Source organism: Corapipo altera, unplaced genomic scaffold, assembly GCF_003945725.1.
Source record: "Corapipo altera isolate COAL_440 unplaced genomic scaffold, ASM394572v1 61129, whole genome shotgun sequence".
Taxonomy (NCBI): domain Eukaryota; kingdom Metazoa; phylum Chordata; class Aves; order Passeriformes; family Pipridae; genus Corapipo; species Corapipo altera.
The window spans coordinates 236,856-258,645 of record NW_020884955.1 but is presented as its reverse complement, the minus strand read 5'-3'; the positions used below and the strand labels follow the sequence as shown (position 1 = coordinate 258,645).

The following is a 21,790-nucleotide window of genomic DNA, read 5'->3' as shown; positions in this document are numbered from 1 at the left end:
CAAATTTCAGACCAAAAGGATTATCACAGTGTTCCTGTGTTCATACTAACATTAACATTGCAACCCTTTACTCTGGGGTTTGAAACCATAATACTTTCAAACACATCAAAAGAGCATTTCAAACAGTGCTTAATAAAAAAGCAGCATGAACATGTTAGATCTATTAGCATGCCTCACTCTTTCCTGTAAACTTGAGTTGCTTTTTGCTAAACAAGTGCCACTCTCTACTAAAGTCCCTTCCCAATGTAAATCACATTTAATCTGTCCCTTTCCATAACACTCACCATTCTCTTCTCAGTCTTTCTACCATGGGCCCCTATGTCAAAATACGGGTGTGCAGAGTTCTGGATTCCTCCAACTCACCCCCAGCTTCCTGAAAAAAATCAGTCTTCCCTGCTGCTGGAAGTCCTGCTTTTAGGAAGTGAACTGTGATATGACAGAGAAATTCTGGTACATCAGTGGCAGAGGCAATGTGGCATTTCCTCAGCCCTGGGACTTCTCTCACAGCTAAACAGGAAAATACATTCCTCCTGACTACCAACCAGCCAGGATGACAGAGCATTTTCATTTTAGCTGTCTAGCTGGCACATGTACCCTGCCTTGGAGACGGGACATACTGCCCACACCGGGCAGCTCCCAAGTCATCAACCACCATTACAATAAATTAACTGTGCTGTGGGCTGTATTCTCCTCCTGGGCATTAGAGATTTGAAATAAAAAATACATCTAGCTTCCCTTTTTGTTAAACAGCTACTAACAAAATTATCATTTATTTACTGATCACAAGTTTGCAAGTGCCTTGAAGGACTCACACATTTACATCTAGAAATGTTCTGTTGCAGTTTACTTGACAAAATAGAAACAAAATTATAATGCTAGCTGCAAGATTTCAATCAGAACTTAGTTTTACAGCTGCCAATTCTATTACTCACTAGAAAATTTGCAGAATTCTAGAATAAAGTGATATGTGAGTCCCATGTAGCTGCATTTTGAAGATATCAATTTCTAATAAAATCATCACCTTCTACTTCCTATTCCACAGATCTTTTTGGCAAATATTATGTGAAAGCTCTCCAAAGCACCACCAACACCTAAATTCTGTCAGACACATTTACTACCTTTTTTTTTAAAGGGAATGTTCCAGAACATTTATTTTTAGAACTGCAGTGTATTTTCATTTCCTTTTACAAGTCTCCATTTATTATTAAACTATTGATATTTAAATGTTTAATCTTGACTGCACCTTACATATACTCTTCTGAAGCAAATATTCCTTTAGGAGTGAAATTCAAACAGGGCAAAAGCCTTGCTTGTCTAGTTGCTAGCTGTGATGTTACAACATTCCATAACAAGGAAGGTCCACGACAATTAGCAACTGGGGTTTTGTTTTGTTTACACACATTTGCTGTGTGAAGTAATAAGCACTTACTTCACAACAGGATACAAAAGTACTCCTATAAACTAAAGAGGACATCCAGCAAAAGTCCTTGCCTCCTATCAAAATCAAAAGTAAAGATTAGTAAGTTGAAGACTGGACCCTTTGTTTCAGAAGTGACAGATTTAAATTGATTGTGGGTGGTAGATTTAAGTTTATATCCAAGGAAAACAAAAATCAAGGAACACTTGAGATCAAAAGTATCCAGAGGTTCACCAAGCCTTCATTTAACCTGTGAGCTAGTTTACAAACCAAATTATGCCCCTTGTTTTCGGGAGGCAGAAGAGGTGCGTAAGTGTTACATTACATAGTCTGATTTTTCCTGATGCAAGCACACAAAGATCAGTTGCAAGGCCAAATTCCCTCATGCTTTGTTTGCCAGATATACCTATGACCACAAAAAGAGGGGGAGCCCCTAGAATAGTTTTCTAGAACAGGAAGATATTTTGCCCAACTGGGAAAAGGTGATTCTGAACCAAGATCTGTCATCCAGAAAGTAAAACAATCTAACTGAAAGTATATTCTGAACAAAGCTTTGTAGTAGCTTCAAAATTCAATCATGAAGATAAAATTGCTTGGAACAGCATCGATTATCCTGTAGGAGAACACTATTTTCCATATATAGAATCCCCAGTGGTGTCAGGGTGTTTTCAATAGAACACCAAATTTTTTATGCACTGAAAGCGGACAAAGGAGAAAGACAGATGGAATATTAAGAGCTGTAAGCTTATTTATTTTTTTAAACTAATGTAGTGAATTTCCATTATCATTAATGTAACTTGAAAGATCATAGGAGGACCAATGTCAACCCAGAGAACCACAAAAACTACCATACTAGTTTCCTGTAACCTTTTCCATATTTCACCTGAAAAAAATATCTCTACATTCCTTAATATTAAGTTTTGTTATCAAATGATTCTTATAATTTGAGACAGCAAAGCAGAAGACAATTCAAGGACTCTATATGGACAAAATGTAAGCTATTATTCATCTTCTAAAAGAAAAGAAACAGCATTAAAGACACACCACAAAGGTTTTCAGCCAAAAATCTCTTGGCTATGTTCTTGCCAAGAAACTTAAGAATTAAACTCCAAAATTTATATAAAGTAGAATTGTACAGTTTGCTTTTTTACATAATAGAAGGAAATGGACATACTTTTTTCACTATGCCTTGCATTCTCCTTTTGACATCCATTCACTTTCACTCTTCCTACTTTTGCTTGAACTACATAGGCTGATGTTGCATCTCCCATTTCTCTCAGAAAATAAAGATCAAAAAGTTCTGAAGTTTATTTAGACTAAGTCCTTTACTTCTTAAAATTTCAGGCAGATTCTCCACTGATGTCACAGCTCTATGACAAAGTATCTTCACAGCAGAAAACCATTTGGTTTTCTTTCAAGTAACAATCGAGAACAAGACACATCTTCAGAAAAAATACTAACAAACCACAAACTTCTAAACTTTTCAAAGCACACTTAAAAAAACCTACAATTGCTCTCTTGCAATAGCTGCTCATCTCAACTCTGTAGTTCTAAAATGAGAGGCAGGTTGTGTAACCCTCCTTCCTGAATACTAAAAAGTCTCAGTAGCAAAATATGTGAATTTCGATCCACCTAATGATACCAGTTGAATTTGTGAGGTTTGTTTCTGCTTCAGTGGAAGTCCATCAGCTTGACCCAGTTCAATGCACTTTATGTGACTGTAACTCATTCACCAAGCTCTGCACATCTCACTCTAAGGCTGATCCATCAGTTGCTCCATGAGGATGCAAACTGCATTGAACCACTGAAGTTGATGTGACCTTATAGAGGAGGGAATCTACATGAAACAAGCATCAGGTCAATGGTCTCCTTTCTTAGAAGCTCAGAACTAAGAGAAGGAAGGCAGGCCATCAGGGTTAAGGATAAAAGTTTGCTGTTTGGCTGTGTTCTCTTTCACAGTCCATCCAGGTCAGCTTCACAGTCCCAGTTTAATTCACCACACTGTCTGGAATTCATGCTTGGATTCCTACTATGACATCTCAGTAATACCCTGACTCCCCTTAGACAGAGAAAAAACTTTAATGAGCTTTTAAGTTGAGCCTATGCTAAGTGCATAATACACAGGCTCAGACAAAGCCAGTCTGTTGATCAAGGTTTCTCACAAATCACAACAGGTACCAAGATTTATTTTCTCCTATTCATATTGCATTCTGTGAAGAATACAGAAAAAAAGACACCAGTTAATCTGCTTACTAAATGAAACTTAAAAAGCCTTCCATATAGACCGAAGATACAGGATTGAGGAAGCTTTTTCTACTCCTTTGTGCAGGACCTATCCTGCAAGTACTCCCGCTCCTCTCAGTAACAGTAAAACCACCTGCACTGCAGAATTTGTGTTACCCAAATCCTGTTGCATCTCAGTGCCATGACAGAACAGACCTTCAAATGCTGTGCTGCCACTGTGCCCTTAAATCTGATCTGAACAGAACCCTCTGAGGGAGAACCTGTTTCATCCTTCCTAGATAGTAAGGGTTCAGTTAACACCTGCTAAAAGCATAGTGTTACTTTTGTTTTGCCAGCAGTCTCCAAACACATCCATGCTGTGAACATTCATGAACTAGGGAATGAATGGCAACTGGTTTGGTTTAGCCAGTGGGTTCTCCTTCAGAACAACGCTGGATACATTTGGAAAGCACAGTATAGAAAAACACAGAAGGCCAGTTCCCTTCATTCTAATACAGTTTGTTGACTCATTTTGAAAGATGGTAGAAAAGTCAAATGTGTTTTTTCTGATTATGTTTTCCCCTCCCTTAATCTTGATCTCCTTCCCCTTCCTGAACGGTGTGCACACAAACTCCTCTTGCTTTTTACATTCTTACTTCCACCTTAAACCATTTTTGAGGGGGGGCACAGATTTAGATGTTCAATCACACACCATACCAGTGAGCTTTCTGGCAAGCTTTTACTCACAAAATAGCACTTGCTACCACAAACCAGATGTTTTATTGTTATGTATACTAGCTTACACTGCTAGACTTCATAAGATATAATTCCAGTGGCAATTATAAAGCACCCAGACTCCCCATGTCTTATGACATTACAGAATATCTAAGATCCAATTCTTCTACGAACTTCCTGTGTCAACTAGAACCTCTCTCACCCTTGATTTTCCTCATCCTTTGTCTTGCCTGTTCTAGTATAAACGCTTTGTGACAGGACCAATCCTTCACAACACCGCCAACGCTGTGTACAGAGCAACAGCCTCAGCCTCCACTTCCTTATACTGAGAGAAGGGACTGAATCAATGTGAAAGAGAATTGTTCAAGAACATCTGTGTCACAAAAACAGTCTCAGAGCTTCATTTTCAAATTATGTGGTTGTAAGCACGACCTTACATTAGCATGTAAAGTATAACTCAGTAGTTACAGGGAAAATGGTGGCCCATATACTTCAAACGACAGTTTTCTGCAATTTGGAAAGGTTCCTGGATGGATCTGACAGATAATACAGGTCATATAACAGCATAAACTTGAAAGAGAGGGTTTATCTCTTGACTGCAAATTCAGGACTGAGTTTGTAAATTCATCAAATCTACAAATGAGAAGAAGTGTAGTCTCCTTTGCACATCATCTTTACAATACTTCATTTCTAGAAATTAAGAATTACACAATACATAGCAAATAAAAAGAATAGTCTTGTGCCGGGACCTCCCTTATACATTCATTTAACAGTTTGAAAATTCTTAAACCACACACACACGCATCTTGAAGAATGGCAGAAAGTTTCATTAATAAATAAAAAGGTTATACAGACCTTGCCATAAGGAGTGTCAACATATTTTTCTGTTCTTCCTTCTAAGATATCCGGATCATCCAGGCCAGTTCCACCGATAATTCCAATCTTACACAGAAAGTACACATTAGTCTTCTTGCAATTTACATTTAATGGCATGATGAAAAACTAACCAGGCAGCTACAAAATGTATTTTTTGCTCAAGATGGGACTAGACTACAGAACAACAAAACATAATACGCCAACACAGCTTCCCAGAATGGAAATTTCAAATAACTGATTTCAAACAATTGTATTTAACTTGCCAATGCCTTACCCTATGATTTTCTCTTTGAAATACCAAATAAAAAAAAAAAGCTATGGAAACGAGCACAAAGACATGCCAACTCAAAATTTATTTCCAATATAAAAATGAAGAGTGTTATTTGGGAATGCCTCTGATGAGTGCGAAATGCATGTAGAAATCATATTACAACAAAGGCTTCTTGTTTACATGGAGAAAAACAGTCTTATGCATAACCACCATACAGAATAGCAGGCTGTCGTGGTTTAACCCCAGCTGGAAACTGAGCAGCTGCTCACTCAAGCTCCTCCTCTCTCCCCCCTTAACCCAGTGGAAAGGGGAGGAGAATCAGAGTAAAACTTTTATGTTGAGATAAGAACAGTTTAATAATTGAAAATAAATAAAACACAGTAATAATGGTAAATTATAATAATAATGAAAACGAAAAGGGAAAAACAAGTAATGCACAGCACAATTGCTCAGCATTCTGATGCCAGACCCCCCTTCCCGAGCACAGATCGGATCCCCTTCTGGGTAACTCTCTGAGTTTATATACTGGGCATGATGTTCTATTGTATGGAATATCCCTTTGGTCAGTTTGGATCACCTGTCCTGCCTATGCTCTCTCCCAATTTCTTTTGTGCACCTCCTCACTGGCAGAGCATGAGAAAAAAAAAAATAAAATTCCTTAACTCAGGATAAACATGACTTAGCAAAAAACTAAAACATCAGTGTGTAATGAACACTGTTCTCACTCTAGATCAAAACCACAGCACTGTACCAGCTACTGAGAAGAAATTAACTCTACTCCAGGACACAGGCATTACTATATAGCATTGTACATCCAAAATAACAAAAACATTATTGCAAAATATTTTGACTTGACAAAATCTAAGAAGTTCCCCAACTAAAATCCCCATTGTGTCTAGATACAATTTATAGTGAAAAAGCATGAAGTGACTCACAATTACCACCTATCTGACATCCTTTAGTAATCACCAATTTCTTGTTCTCACTCATCTGATCTAGTTCTTTCGTAAAAAGGGAGAAAAAAAAAAGGCTAAATTGAAACATATATTCTTATAGAGACTAAATTTGCCTGTGATTTCACATTCCAGCTTAAGAAAAATGCATCTGAATTTTCTTGTTTCTAGTTCATAATTGGAAAGTAACTTGTTTTTGTCACTCTTTAGACAATTCAATTTTCAATCAAGTCAGATTTTCTCTTAAGTTCAGAACACTTGCAGCTCTTTGGATGGAATGGGTACTGTCAAACTTTGCACAACTGAAAGCTTAGTAATGGTATTTAAAAATGATGTCACTATCACCACCGAGAAAATGCTCTTTTTTTTTTTTCCTTCATTTGTTGTTGCAAAGTTTGTATCACTTTCATATTGAAGAATTCATAACTGATTTGTTTATCACGGCAAAAAAAAAATCTGAACCGTTCTGACATAACTTGTTACCACAGAGACTGAAGATTTCCCAAGTAAAACCTCCAGATTTCAACATACAACACCCCCGCTTCCACAACACACACAGAGAACTGCCTCTTTCTGTAGCTTTTTCTTACTTTCACATTCATAGAGATCCCATTTGTTCAACCACTGTATTAGCTGGCTATCATGCATTTCTTTTCAACAAGCAGACGCTCTGTGGTCTTCAATACACACCCAATACTTCTCTAAGAAAGCTTTCCACACCAGATCCTGTAAACCCCGATACGATGAGGTAGTTTTAACCGATCTCCTACTTCCTTTTGCTACCCCCCTGTGGAGCAGGAGGAGCAGTGCAAAGGAAAATAGCAGTGAAAACCTACGACTCCAATCCTGAACACACACAAGTATTAGGGAAGACCTAGATCGTTGTCTGCAGTAATACTGATGTTTGCAGTAATATTCCCACGTTACTCGTGTTGCTTAGTTATCACGAAAGTTCAGACTGTTCGATTTCTCATGAAAATCTAGAAAACTATATACACTTTAGGATTAATAAAATACAGCTTTAAGAATTGTGGAAGGTGTGCAACAGGAGATATTGTACAACACAAAATGAGCAAAAGACCATATTTAACATTGTTCTTGCACGCATTCAGTAAAAAGTGATACTGCCTCATTAACAGAAGACATTAAAAAAACGGTGCTTGTTTTTTTCCTTTGTTTTTTGTTTGTTTGTTTGATTGATGGTCGGGGTTTTTTTGTTTGGTTGGGTTTTTGTGTTTGTTTGGTGTTTTTTAAATCTAGGGAAAAAAATGGTCCCTTCAGTAATCGAACTAGTTTTAGCTTCCTATAACACTTGTTATGACTTAAGTATATTCAAAAGGGAATGTTTACCTTCCTGAACTTTCACATCCGGCAAAGTGAAAGTTGTTGGGACTGAGGAAAACAGTGCAATGCTGGAGATATCAGCTACAGATACATGATACAGAAGTTATTTTGGAACTGCAATGCTTTAAGGTCCTTATGAAAACACACATCCATCACTATAACAGACTCTCCCTGTACCAGAAAGCAGCACACCCGACCTGGGGCAGCATAGGCCTGGTGTGGTTGCTTTCAAATAGGCTCTCAGGCTCCCTACTCCTGCTGCTGCAGCTTCATCATTACATGCTTGTGCTGCACTGTTGAGTTCCTGAGAAGGCTTTAACACCAATGGTCATGCTGTCAGAAATGGCAGCAGTGCAATGAGCTTGCAAAATATTCACAGCTCCCAGGGTGGAGAACACAGAGCACAGAAGAAGAGCTGGACTATGTTGATTTTGCTTCTGCCTTCTTCCCCACTGCAAAACACCTCAGTGGCAGTCTGGTCAACCCTCAGGCCACCAAAGCAACATTGGCTAGAGAAATGCTGGGATAACTTATAATTTGCTGGAGTGCTATTCCAGTGGAAGGAGAGTTAGGCCAGCAGAGATTTTTGAAGCAGCTGCTTCTTCAACCACGTAATCTCAACTTGGAGCTGGCAGCTCTAACCCTAAATTTAAATTTATCTCTCTCACAATTATCTTTCCTCCAGTATATATAATCTCCAAAATATTATCTGCATCTGGGAGCTAGGCAATCTGATTCTATATTCAATTCTGCTTTCCAAACCTTCTACTGAATTACTAAAAGGGATGTAGATGCTCTAGGCTCAGTGGGGGAGACACCCTGTGTCCTGGTGTCCTGGCTCAGGCCAGGACAGGATTAATTTTTGCAGTAGTCAGGAGGGAGCATGGCCAGGACACAGAGGTTATTCTATATCACCTCACATTATTTTCTGGGAAGGGGGAAGACCCTTCCCGGTCGGGGTAGTGTGAAGGTGCAGTAGTGAGCATTTGCATATGAATCTCTCACCTCTCTGGTACACTTTCCTTACTAATATTGTTGCTGTTAATGTTTGTTTTCTTACTGCTGTTTCCAGTAAATTGTTCTTATCTCAACCCGTGATCATTACCTTTTGTGCCTCCAATTCTCCTCTCCATCCTATCACAGGGGAGGAGGAGGGGCGAGTGAACCAGCGGCATGGTTTGGAGTGCTTTCAACGGGAACACTAAATTGAAGAATATCATTCCTAAACCACGACATCCTGTCAAGGGAGCTGAGTTCTATCCCCACCTACGAGCCCAGGCACGGCAGGTATGGAATGGTAGCGAGAACACCCGGGGAGAACCGTCTCACCTTTCCTCAAAAGCCAGAGACAGTCACATCTAGGAGTGACCTCCAGAATGGAAAGATTGTATGCTCCATTCCAGACATTGATTGCATCCTACAAAGGGATACAAAGGACATAACTTGTAAAAATTAACGGAGGCTGTATTTAAGGATATCTGGAATTAAATCTAAAGTAAAATGGCATTGCAGTAGAGTGAAACATGAATTATTTTAACATTGCCCATCTCAAACATTGGGATGAAGAGCAGCAAAAGTGAAACCTAACAAAAAGTTATCCCACCAGTAACTAAAAAATCAAAAGCATTTCTCTGTGGAAGTCCAAGCAACAATCACACTGAAGCATATGCCATTCTTCACCTAGTGTTTGGTGAAATTCCCCAAGTAGGTTTAAGCACAAGCATGGAAGTATCAGCGCAGTAACAGACTACACTTGTCCGTCTGAGGGTCCTAAACATTGTCATGATCACCTACGAGTCTCTGTGACAACTAACGACCAACGAATCCCTCTATATTCCTCTCTTCTGTTTTGGAGATATGGAGAGGAGGGAGAGGATGGCACTACAAAGACTTTTGCTTAAAGAAGAACAGCAAACTGCATTAAGAGAATAAACCTGCAAACTGAAGACAGCTTGTAACTGTTCTCTACACACCGAAACGATCGGGCGAGTTACCTCACCTCAGAAAAAGAATCTGTAGTTTATTAAAACGCAGTCCCGGGGTTTCAGCGTGCCCACAGGCCAGCTCAGCGCTGGTACCACCGCCGCTCTGAGCCGCTTTTCCAGCACACGCGGCGGACGGACAGGTCTTAGCGGGGAACTTTGGCACCGCTCGCTCCCGCTGCAGCTTCGGACCCCGCGCACATTCACGGACACACTGCACAGTTACGAACCCGCCACGGTCCCTCTCACTGACAAACCCGACACACCGCCCTCGGGTCGGATACCCGGAAATTTCAGCAAAGGCCTCGGGATTTCATTAAAAAAAAAAATAATTTTAGAAGATCGTCTCCGCCGAGACGGCCGCGGGAGCCCCCGAACGGCCCCGGCCGGGCGCCGCCCGCCACCGCGGCCACTCTCCCTCCCGGCACCGCCGGGCTGCCGGGCCCGCTCCCGGCGCGAAGGCGGGAAGGGCGGCCGGGAGCGGGGAAGGGAGGGAGGCAGCGCTTCCGGCCACGCGCTCGGCAGCGCCGGGAGGGCGGCGGCGGGGCCCGCGCCATCCCGCTCCCGGGGCGTGGGGGGCGGAGGTGACAGGCGGGGAGGGATTGCGGGCGGCGGCGGTCGCTGCCCCGCGGCAGAGCGGAGGCGCCCTTACCTTCACGGGTCCCGGGGCGGCGGCGGCGCTGGCGGCGGCCATGTTGGCGGGAGGGCGGTGCCGCGGGCGGCGGGGCACGGCCGTGAGTGGGGGGGGAAAGGCGCGCTTCCCGCCGCTGGGGGGCAGCACCCGCCCGCGCTGAGGGCCCGGCCCGCGGGAGCGAAGTGTCCCCGCTGCTCCCCCACAGAGCTCTGGCCTCGGGAGCACTTTTGTTGTTCAGAAAGTGAGAATGCTGCCGTGTTTAAATGCCTCTTGAATTCGCAACCTGAGCACACGTCCTGCTCTCTTCTTAATCCTTCTGGCCTGCGCGTTTACCTGTGACTCTCCGGGAGCCTCCGCTGCTTGAGGACCGGAGCAGTGGTGCGGTTGGTGTGATCGCAATGGTTTGTCTACTTAAAGGTGCAGGTATGTTCTCAAGATGATAAGCATTGGCTCGGTCTCTCTGGAAACTTAACTTTCAGACGGTTCATATTCCGGTCAGATCTCCCTCCCATGTTTCTGGAGACACAGCAGTTTAATTGACTCCCCGCCCCAAGTTCATCAATTTGTCGACAGAAGTGGAATTGAGGGTGGTGATCTTTTCAATACCCTAAAATGATTCTGAGAACAGACTGAAGCATGTCTGGGGGGGAAGGGGAAATCCTTTCTGAAGTACACATATATAAAAAGTATATATGTTTAGGTCTCCAAGCTAAATAGAGCTTCAAGTGATAGAATAAGGTAAAAACTATCTTATTATAATTACAATTTTCCTACCTGTGGTATTTTTCTTAATTTAAGCGGAACATTTGTTTTGCCATAACACGATCCTGCATTTTGAGAAACATCAATATGTTTATGTATTTTGCTTCTATAGGTAGGTATGAATATCAGATGTAGAGCTTTCAAAAATAGCTGTTACCTTGTTAATTGGAAGTACGTAAAAGTACTTAGCTTCTTAGGAAGTAGGTAGCTTCTTTAAAGCTACATTATCTGTTAGAGGCACCTCAGGCACCCAGACATGCCATTCTCACATGCCCTCAGTGCTACCTGTCTGTTAAAGAAATGTCACATATCTGCTGGTAAATGAAGACTCGGACTCATCACTGAACATACATCCTAGATTTTAGCTGCTAAGATCTTGAGGCAGTTCTTTGTATACCAAGAGGAAAAGAATATTCCTGATAATCTGAGGCAGTAGCAGCTAATGCTGAACTTGTGCTTCAGCTGGAATGTGCTATCTGTGCAGCTTTAAACGCTTTATCCTCTTGTCTTCAGTGTATGTTGGAGATCTTCATGCACTGCTGAGATATTTGTCACCAGGGCTGAAGCCTTCTTACTGCAGTTCGAAATGTAGACTGTACTGATGAGAAATATCCTTTTGGAAAATTGTAGTTTAATAAAGGGAGAAAGAAGGATGTGGGTCAGGTTAAATGTTAACTTCTTCAGTGCGAAATTACAGTTTGTCAGGTGAAGTTACAGATAAGTTCTTCTTCAGTGTGTAGCCATAATACCACACTAAGTCTGAAACTTACCGCATTTTTCTCATTGCATTGAAGTTATACGTTCTACTCTTAGTGTACAGAATCTCTTAGTGAATAATTCTTGGCAATTCCTTCTGTTTAATTCTACTACAATGTTCATCCATTGATTACAAGAAGCTGTGTCAGTTGTGTTGCAGTACTCCTCTTTTACCACAACTATGTGCAATCTATTTGCTTTTTGAATATGAGAGCTCACTTTGCTTAAACAGTGTGGAAGTATTCACTATTTAAACTCTCAGAGACAATTGGCTCTTACTTCTGTTTAAAACATACTGGCTGTTCCCTACACAGGCCGTTCATGGGAGCTTGATACTGTAGCTGACCAGACAGGAATCAGCTTTCCAACTTCACGCCTGTGGATTCTCTGTTACTGTGTGTGTATTTGTAGGAGTATTTCTCTGCATAAAGCTTTCCATATATCCACATTACATGTGAGCAGCAAGCAGAAAAGCCTACTCATGTTGAATTGTTAATGATAGAAATAGTTCAAGAAAGGTTGAGATGGAAGCTCAAAAGGAGCTTCATTAGATGGAGTTTCTGAGGATGACTGATCTGAGCCGCTGTTTTGGTGCAGTCCAGACAATGGATGAATAGCCTAGACTCAAAATCAGAAAAGGAGCTGAAAAACTGCAGTCTTGCAGACAAACTAGGTACCTTTTCACATTTAATGCCGTGTGAGTTTCAATTTAGCAGTTTGCTAGAAGAAAAACCTGTATCAATATGAAATTTTGCACTTCTTCAAGTGAGCTGTTTATCAACAGTTAGTGAGTTCCCATTACTTATATCATTTTATAACCTGGATTAAGGAATACATGTATTTAAGCCTTCTGAATGATTTAACTAATCAATAACAGGTAAGAAACGGTGCTCTATGAAATTAACATTTTTAAATATTTTCATTTCTATAGACCGTATGTTTTTTTTATTTCTCAGTTTTGAATATCTTAAAATTAAAATCCCATGTTAGGATTGAGAGGTGGAATCCAGTACAGTGACTGTTCATCAGTAAGATATAATCTAGAATTTTTTAACACAGCATTTATCGTTGTGAGAAGTCAGTTTTCTGCAGCAGCCATTTGGATTTGGAAGCAGGCAATCAAACACCACCCCAACAATACCACGATGCTCAGGAGAACATGATGAACGTACTCTCTTAAAAAGACACAGGTTAGAGAGTTCCTGTAGAAATTGCAGTTTCAGTTCACAGTTCCACTTATGACATTATAGAAAACCTTGAAATAAAGTGATAGCTTTGTATTTTCCTAGAGGCTGAACTTTGTACTTCATGTTCTAAGTGATGGAATGTAAATCCAGTTATCTGAATAAAAAACAGTAGTTTACTGACGTTTTGCCTTTTCAGAAATAAAATAAATGCACAATTACTTGAAATCTGTTTGCTTTGATTTCTCACTATTTCAGTTGTCTGTGTCTCGTAGACAGTGTTTTCTTATCTTAAGTTAAAATAATGTGTAAAAACTAAGTTTCATTTACACGTTACACCATTCGTAAAATACAAAAGAACCCTTGGATGAAAATAAGTAGTTTATATATCAGATGAAGGCCTTTCAAACTTAAAGTCATTTTTTATGTCATTTTTTGTGAAAATTTTGGTGAAAATCCACATGTAGTCAGTGCCTGAAAACCCTGTCCTTAGAGGTCTGGGAAGACCTGACAATTTAAGTTTCCTGCAACTATGTTAATAGTTTTGGTCATATGCCTCACAGAGCTTAGAAATCTTGGTCAAATAAACTGAAACATTCTTATTAGTGCACTATAAGAAGCACTTTAATACACAAGTAATATAATATTTAGTTAAATATAGAAAACAGTCTATAAGAAGATAATTCTTTACAGTGGAAACCAAAGTTGAGAGAAGATCTAGTGTGAGCAGACAATTAGGACTCAGTGACCCTTGAGTTTTAATACCTCTTCTGACATCAAATACTTTTACACATTTAAGTAATTTAAACTCTGTCCCTCCTGTAAAGTCATAATCATGGTGATAATCAACCTTAACTGCATTAAAGGGGTGTTTAGATTAGCTAGAATGTATTTGTGAAAATGCTTTGAAGATGAAAAGAACTGTTTCAAGGTAAAAGGTCCTACTTTTTTTTTTATTACAACAAAAGTTGCTGCAAAGAATTACCAGTGCTGTGTACACTACACTGTAGCTGAGCTTTGAATTGCTTTTGCCAATGTTACTTCAAAGAAACAATACTTGCCTGAAAGGAGGGAAAATAAAGCCTCAGTCAAGTCCAGTTTATCTTCTACATTCATTCGTGCCAATCTCAGTGTCATGAGTTCCCATTATGCTGTACTACTTGTAAACTTCACTGTTTCTGCCCTACAAATCCACAGAATTTCTTTCAGTGCTGATGAAGTACTACAAACATCTTAAGAGCATCTTCCTTGTCCTTCTGCATCAGCCAAGACTTGACCCATATTTACTTCCAAAAGGAAACCCATATTAACCATATGCTCTTACTGTGAAACTAGCTTTCTCTTGAATATTCAATGTTAATTTCATGTTTTCTCCTGCATACTGGAAACAATTTGCTGGACCCTGACCCCAGAGTAATGATTTAAGATTTCAATTGACTCCAAAGAAAAATTAGTGTGTGTTTTGTGTTAGGACAAATAATTTTTAAGCGTAAATAAGCTTCAAGGCTACTGTATGTAAGCACCCAAGGGTCACGTTCAGGAATAATTAAAAAACTAACTTTCCAATTTTTTATTGTGATCCACTACCTAGATTTTATTGTTTCTACTGATCTCTCATGGAGCAGAGAGGTCTGTGAACCCTCAAAAGCATGTCAGCAAAAGGCTGATGGAAGTTCAAAAAACCTTTATAAGAGCTGAAGTGAAGTTGTCTGTCTTTACATTGACTCTTCTGTGGGACTGTAACATTTTACACTGGTCCATTCCTTTGCAAAATGAACAAGTTTTTTTCCCCAATTTGAAACAAGTGGAAGTATCTTGAAGGGACCATTTTAGAAAAACGAGCACCAGAAAATTCCTTCCCTAGCATATTTTTTCCCCTCAGGGAGGAACCATCAAGAAAATTACCTCATCAGCTTCAAAACTGTTACCTTGAGCACTTAATAACCTTAATGCAGTGAAGATTGCACAGTCCACAGACAGAGCAACTCCACCAATTTCAGGTGAAAGAAGGTGAATTTTTAAGCTTACAGATAATTTACTGATATAATAATTTGAAAAGCTACCATGCAAACAAGCATGCACTATGAGATCAGGTATATAAAATCTGCAAGATAAGGCAGTGAGGTCAAGGAACTTGACATTTGAGGTTACTGACATTAGTTCATAAAATAAAATCCATACTTCAGTTACACAGGCGTACTTTTCTTCCTAATTGTAATGTACAGACTCAAAGTTCCCGTTATCTTCAGTGATGCCACAGAGAAAAGGGAACAGCAGATCATGTAGGAATGGTTACAGAATACGAGCATTATTTTAATTAATAGCTGCATTGGTCTGCTAGTGTTAAGACATGTGGACTTCTCCCTAATATTGCCCTCATACCAGTTAATTAGTTTTTGTGCATGAAGTATATGAGTGCATCCGTATCACCTGCGCATACAAGTGCTTATAAAATTAATCTAGGTAGCTAGACTAAAAGTTGCTTCTCCATGTGGCTCTGCTGAAACTTGCTCATCTACCACATATTTCTACTTCCAGCATTTTTTCTAATATGCATATCAGCTTAGCACTACATCCACCACACAATGATTAAAAGGGGAAGAATGAAAAAAAGGTTGGCATAAAATTTTCATTGGTTTATGTTGAAGTGTAGTTATTCAAACCCCATCTGGATTTTGTTTACCCTTAACCCCTCTTTGATTGCATTCTGACTTCAGGTGCCTTCCTTGGATCTGCTCAGGCATCACTTCTTTATGACTTTGATGACTAAAAGTTAGGTCCTGGTGATTGTAAACTGCATCCCAGGGTGCTGGCCCAGAAGGCACAGTGACTCAGAGGCATGTGACGCAGAGTGCCTCCCCCTCTTCCTCCTGGCCATGGGCATGCAGGTACACACTGCTGGCCTAATGCATCCTTCAGTTACTACATGTTCTTGCAGCTATCTCACGCAGCCTTGCTCTGAATGGTAAGTAGCAGGAGCGGGACCATATCTTCCCCTTTGTTCATGCCTCTGCCTGCTCCCACTTAGTGGGCTCGAAGTACCATTTCTCTGTGGTTAGATCACCAGTCCAGCAGGTCCTGTGTGTAGGTGACTGCTCACTTAGTGAGCATTTAATCCTTTGTTTTGAGGTTTGCTGGTGCTTCTAGCCAACATCTGGCTATGGTGTGCCAAATAAAACCCACATCAGTGTTTCATGTGAATCCATTGCAAGTACAATTTATGTCCTTCAGCAATGTGATTTACCTCTACCTTTTTGTTGTGTGGGTGGCTTCTTTGTTAATGTAACCTGTGTGGCAATCCTGGTTAAACCTTGGTGTATATGTCATCTTCTAGCTCATCATCCCGCTTTAAATAGCAATTAAAAATTAATTCCATGGATGTTAAATGAAAAAGAGTTTGATACATCTTTATTTTGCCATCCTCCAAAATATTAAAGGAGTCTTGAGATAATAAGGTGACAACTTAAAAAGAATTTAATTCAGTAACTTGTAAAATATTTGGAGTGAATCTGAAGAGGTATTTAAAAGTTTATACCTGATATTTTAGTTGATCTAATTTAGGGTGACAAGCACAATGGCATCAGAGTGGTAAAATAAACCCCTTAAATCAGAGGACATGTTGCTTTCCAGCTTAGTAAAGGGACAAAGACTTCATATCTGCTGGTATCCATTATTTGTATGGCGTTTATCCTATTGTAGGTGAGAAACATGCAACATTTTTAAAAAGCTTCCCCAAACAACACCCAAATGAGATGGTAAAACTGCTTACAGATGACAAGACTAAAAGTGTGATAAAAAAGATGTCAGGATGTCAAAATACTGAACATCTCATCTGGTTCTTAACTCTCTAAATAGGTGATGAGTTAATGCACACCTTGTAATGAGATTGAAGTATCCCAAATGTCAAGAGAGACATCAGGAGTAACTTTTATGTTGTCTCTGCTGCAGTGTGAATCATTTGGCAGTCAGTCACCTGAACAGGAGAGCTGTGCTACTGAAGCAAGTAGTTCTGCCATGGTCGCATCTACAAAGAGAAAGAAAAGAACTTCCTAATAGTTCTTTAATGGGAGAATTCTCTGGGTCTCAATCAAACACAGAGGTGCATCCTGAGACATCACTGCCCAAGTGTCTGAGTCTCATCCAACGCAAGGCACAAGGAAAACAACCCTTGGATTGTAACAGGTAATCTCCATGTTAGGGAAACTTCCCTGTCTGGTCGTTGAAGAGCCGCTCTGGCAGTCATTCTTGCAGCACCTGAGCTGGGACTAAAGACCCTTCACAGCTACACACCCCACATTCGTAAACCAGACCAGGTTTCCTAACCGGCTCAAGTCCAGGTTTCCCATAGCAGAGTCTCAGACATCCAGATTTTTTAAATAATTTAATCATAGTGCAACAACTAAATAACAAAGTAAGAGCCTGAGCTGGAGCCTCTAATGAGGGACCCCGAACAAAGCAATCCCTGGGCTTTTATACCCTCACAGTCTAAACACACATAAGTCTGGGGGTCATTGGCTCCTTCTGTGTCTCAGTGTCTGGTCACCTGGCTGGGTCACAGGTCCCTGTGGGCTTCGTTGTGCAAAGGGTTGGCATTTCATGGCCTCTTGCCTCAGGATCCCACCATCTCACAGGGCTCAACCTGCAGCTCCCACTGGAGCTGCACACGGAGCTGCCTGCACTGCATATGTTCTTTAGCATCCTTCAAATGCTTATGTGACAGAAAGAGTTTTCAGCAGCTGAAATTTCATCTATGGAGAAAAGTCTATCTAATTTCCACTATTTGCCTTTGAGCAAGATTTAAGAGACAGCTGTAAGGTAAAAAAATCACAGTTCTTTGGATCAACATCCTTTGCTGCTGTTTTTTAGCTGCTGAAGTAAGTCGAACATGATTAACAAGAGTATTACTGTGCAGGGTATCTCTCTTCTGAAACTATACCATGCTGTAGCCACCAGTATATCTTTGAAAGAAAAAGTCTTTAGTGTAGACAGCAGAAGTGCTGTTAATTTTTAGAAAGAAAATTTTTTCATATTCTATATTTTGTAACAATTGGACAGGATCCTGTTTCACAACCTCCTTCTCATTCCCTGTAACTCTCTGGGCAAATTGTTAACTACTTGTGATTCTTGAGATGTCAGCATCATTAGGATGGTCTTCAGACAGCTTGCTGTTTATGCGTATCCTAACAGGAAGAGAGGATAGACAGAATCAGAAGCAACTGAAGATACTTGAGCAGTGAAAATACAAAACCAGAATCCAGATTGTCTGAATCCCAACCTCATTCTTCCACTGAGCCAGACTAAGTTACAGCCACCGAGCTTCCTCACACAGTGACAAGTTGTAGTGGTCCAAATCCTAGTTTTGAACTAATTTTTTTGTTAAGAATTCACACTAATGCTGCTGTGCTCTCGTTGCCCCTCCACCCTATAAGAGCTCAACCTTCAGCACCCCTCCCTGCTTAAAAAGAGGGCTTTGCCAAACCTTCCCCAACTGTCCAGGGGACAATTTGTAAGACAGGTTTAAATTTCAACAATTTCAGAGAATTCTCAAACAACTGTAGAAAGCAGAAGGAAAACACCTGAAGACTATGATTATCTCTAGATTTAATCTGCTCGAATTGAATGAACTAGGAACCTAAAAAAACCCCCATGGATAGCACAAATTGTTTGACAGATTTCTGAACACTGTGCTTCTAAAAATGTCTTTTTTTCCTGTTTTCTTTTTTAACAAAAGTAGATTTATTTAACAAGATCATCTTTTTCTAAGCATTTAATGTTAGTCTTTAGGTAAAGAAAGGGGCAGGATTATGCCGTGGTGACTGATTTATCTTGTTACTATTATAGTAATATAATAATATAGCATTACCAAAACCATTCAAGTTAAAAAAATTTCAGCAAACTGTGAAAAACTGTTAGCACTATAAAACCCTGCATCGATGAAAGGTTTGCATGTTGATTGTTCTGCCATGAGGAGAAAAAAGAGGTCTAAAAGGAAACAATGTACAGACGTATTGTGGACCCCTGTAGGGATGTTCACAGAAGGCCTGTCATTGGGATTTGTGCAAAATTAGGAGTTTGTGGTGGGTTGACCCTGGTTGTGTTACAAAATGTGGAACATGTAAAAAAATTCGTAAGAAGGGGTGTTTCTTGATGTTTGATTTTTGTGTAGTTTCAAGCCTAATCAACCAGAAGGGAGATTTAATCCATGAAACAGCAGCTAACAAGCTCTAAGTGATGTCCATGTGTTAGAAAAGCAAATGGCTTGTCAGTAAAATTGCCTTGTAAGATTTAGGGCTGGACATGCTTCAGTGATCTCAGACCTAAATGGAAATTAATAAAGCTTGGGAAGAGGGATGTCCACTGATAGTGGACACAAAGAATGCAGAATTTATGGACCACAAGGACATTTGGCAGAACTCCCAAAATAAGGAAGAAACTAATAAAGACAGCTCAGCAACTGTGCTGAAATCAGCTCCATCTGGGTAAAAGGTAATTCCAGCCGGGGCATCTGCAACCACTGACTCAGGGACCACCGACCCAAGAAACCCATCAACTCTAAAGAAGAGACTGAGCATGCAGACTACTTAGCATGAGGAGGGAGAGAATAATTAATCATCAGATGATAGAATACTAATTAATAAGAGAACTATGTAATTTATAGCCGATGTACAGTAACTCCTTTGTTTGCTAAAATGTATAAATTAGTAAAAAGTTCTTATAGTTGGTGTGCTTGATTTGTGGAATATCAGTGAGCACCCAGGCTTGCACAACTCTGAAATAAACAATCAGCTTCTCTCTCAAATGTGTAATTATTGGCTTGTTGCACACCGGGGAACAAATCCGATTTTCACGAACAACAGTTGGAAACCAGGTGCCCACCAAGCCACTCTGTCACTCTCTTCCTCTGCAGGACTGGAAGAAAATAAGATGGACGAAAGCTCAAGGGTCAAGAAAAAGGCAGTTTAATAAAGTAAAAACAAGGTCTGCACGTGGAAGCAGAGGAAAACAAAAAACTTATCCTCTACCTCCCGTCAGCAGGTAATGGGCAACTGTTTCCTGGGAAGGAGAGCTTCTGTACATATGATTGCTCTAGAAGAGGAACATAATAAGAACAAACACCTTCCCCTCCACCTCCTTCTCCTTTCCCTGAGCTTTTATTGCTGACCAGACATCACATGGTATGAAATATCCTTTTGGCCAATTTGAGTCAGCTGACGTGGCTCTGTCCCCACACAAAATCTTGCCCACCCCCAGCCTACTAGTGGGGTTGGCATGTTGGAGAGAGAGGCTGGTGCTGAGTGAGCACTGGTCAGCAGTGGCCACAGCAGTGGTGAGTTGTCAACACCTTTCTGGCCACCAGAGCTCACCACAGCTCTGTAAGGGCTGCTTTGGTGAAAATGAACTCCCTCTCATCCAGATCAAAGACAAGAGTTGAACAGTCTGAGAGACAACACAGTTGAAGAGCAGTCTCGAAAGAGGATAGGCCACATTTTACTGATTTAGGGAGAAGCTAAAAGACAAAAATTTTTTTGGAGGATGCGTTATGAAACTGGGGTACTTCAGCTGCTAAATAAAATCACATCTACAGAAATAATTCTCAGTGCCCTATTTAGAAAGTACTTGAAGTCACTGCCTGTAGTGGGGCTCTCAGGAAACCATTTTCAACAGGTATGTAGGAAAACTTCTTATATTACAACAGATTGCAGGATCCCATGACTCATTTGAATTGTGGAAAGGAAGGATGACTGAGAGAATAAAGAAAGATTGGCAGAATAACAAAGTAAATGTAAATTGATGTGTGAGCAGGCAGGACATGGTACTGTCCTGGGTGGGTGAACAAACTGAGGGTTTGAATGTGCTGCTTACTACTGTTGTGAAAAAGGCATGAGTTTAAATGGCAGAAGTGGGGGATTTCAAAAGCTCTTGGCAAAGAGCTACTGACTCATTGGGAACAGTATGACTTAAAACCAATCTGAAAGACAGCAGATAAAGTGCTCCTTTATCTCTGCTATTATTAATAACTGAGTCATAGACTTTTGAGTGAAATTAGCCCAATAATAATAGCTTGTTACATAAGACAAAAGATAATGGCTATGGAAGGGAAGAAAAATAAGCAACAAATTAGAATACACGACTAATATGTGAGCTTCTTTGACTTGATTATCTGAATTATTTTTCAGCTGATATTCTTGTTAGGGGAAATTTCTATTTAGTTATATCTATAAGTCACTAAGAAATTGAAAAGAAAGCAAAATATTCTTGCTATTAGTTGATGCTCTGCGTTGTATGTGCTCTGATGTTTTGGACCACAGCAGAAGAGGACAAGACCTATGGAAACAGATGTGGGTGTAAACAACATGTTACTTTGTGAATGAGCAGAAACAGTTCTTGAGGAAAACTTTTTTGAGGAAAACTGTTCCTTAAAGGGAAATTGGATCAAATATTGCATTTTGTTATTCAGGTGTTTTTTTTTTTTTTTTTTGTGGGTTTGGGGGGTGTGTGTGTTTGTGGTTTTTTGTCTGTTTGTTTATTTGTTTGGATTTTTGTCTGTTTGGTTTTTGTTTTGGTTTTTTTTACTTTCAGCCAAGATGGTACTTATCAGGCTCTAAAAAACAACAACAACAAAAAAGATCTAAGGATAAGGTCTATTCATAAC

At 40.1% G+C, this 21,790-nt stretch overlaps 1 protein-coding gene and 1 long non-coding RNA gene across 6 annotated transcripts in view; one reads left to right on the top strand and one right to left on the bottom strand.

Moving 5' to 3' along the window:
* The window catches only part of MTAP (methylthioadenosine phosphorylase), a 28,028-nt gene extending 17,524 nt beyond the window's left edge, over positions 1–10,504 (bottom strand). For 3 of the 5 annotated variants that reach the window (XM_027663709.1, XM_027663711.1, XM_027663712.1), the window contains exons 1-3: positions 10,454–10,502; positions 9,149–9,236; positions 5,231–5,317 (exon numbers count right to left, since the gene is read on the bottom strand). Coding sequence is in view for 2 of the 5 variants with exons in the window: in XM_027663712.1 (XP_027519513.1) it covers positions 5,231–5,253 (23 nt within the window). In the remaining 3 variants the exon portion in view is untranslated. Of the gene's footprint in view, positions 1–5,230; positions 5,318–9,148; positions 9,237–9,818; positions 10,132–10,453 lie in introns of those variants that run through there. The other 2 variants (XM_027663710.1, XM_027663707.1) reach the window with 2 other exon arrangements.
* A 93-nt stretch (positions 10,505–10,597) lies between these two features.
* Positions 10,598–16,507, top strand: LOC113956774. Its single transcript, XR_003530948.1, has 3 exons — positions 10,598–10,858; positions 15,020–15,147; positions 15,855–16,507. It is a non-coding gene; the product is annotated as an uncharacterized LOC113956774 (long non-coding RNA).
* The last annotated feature ends 5,283 nt before the right edge of the window (positions 16,508–21,790 follow it).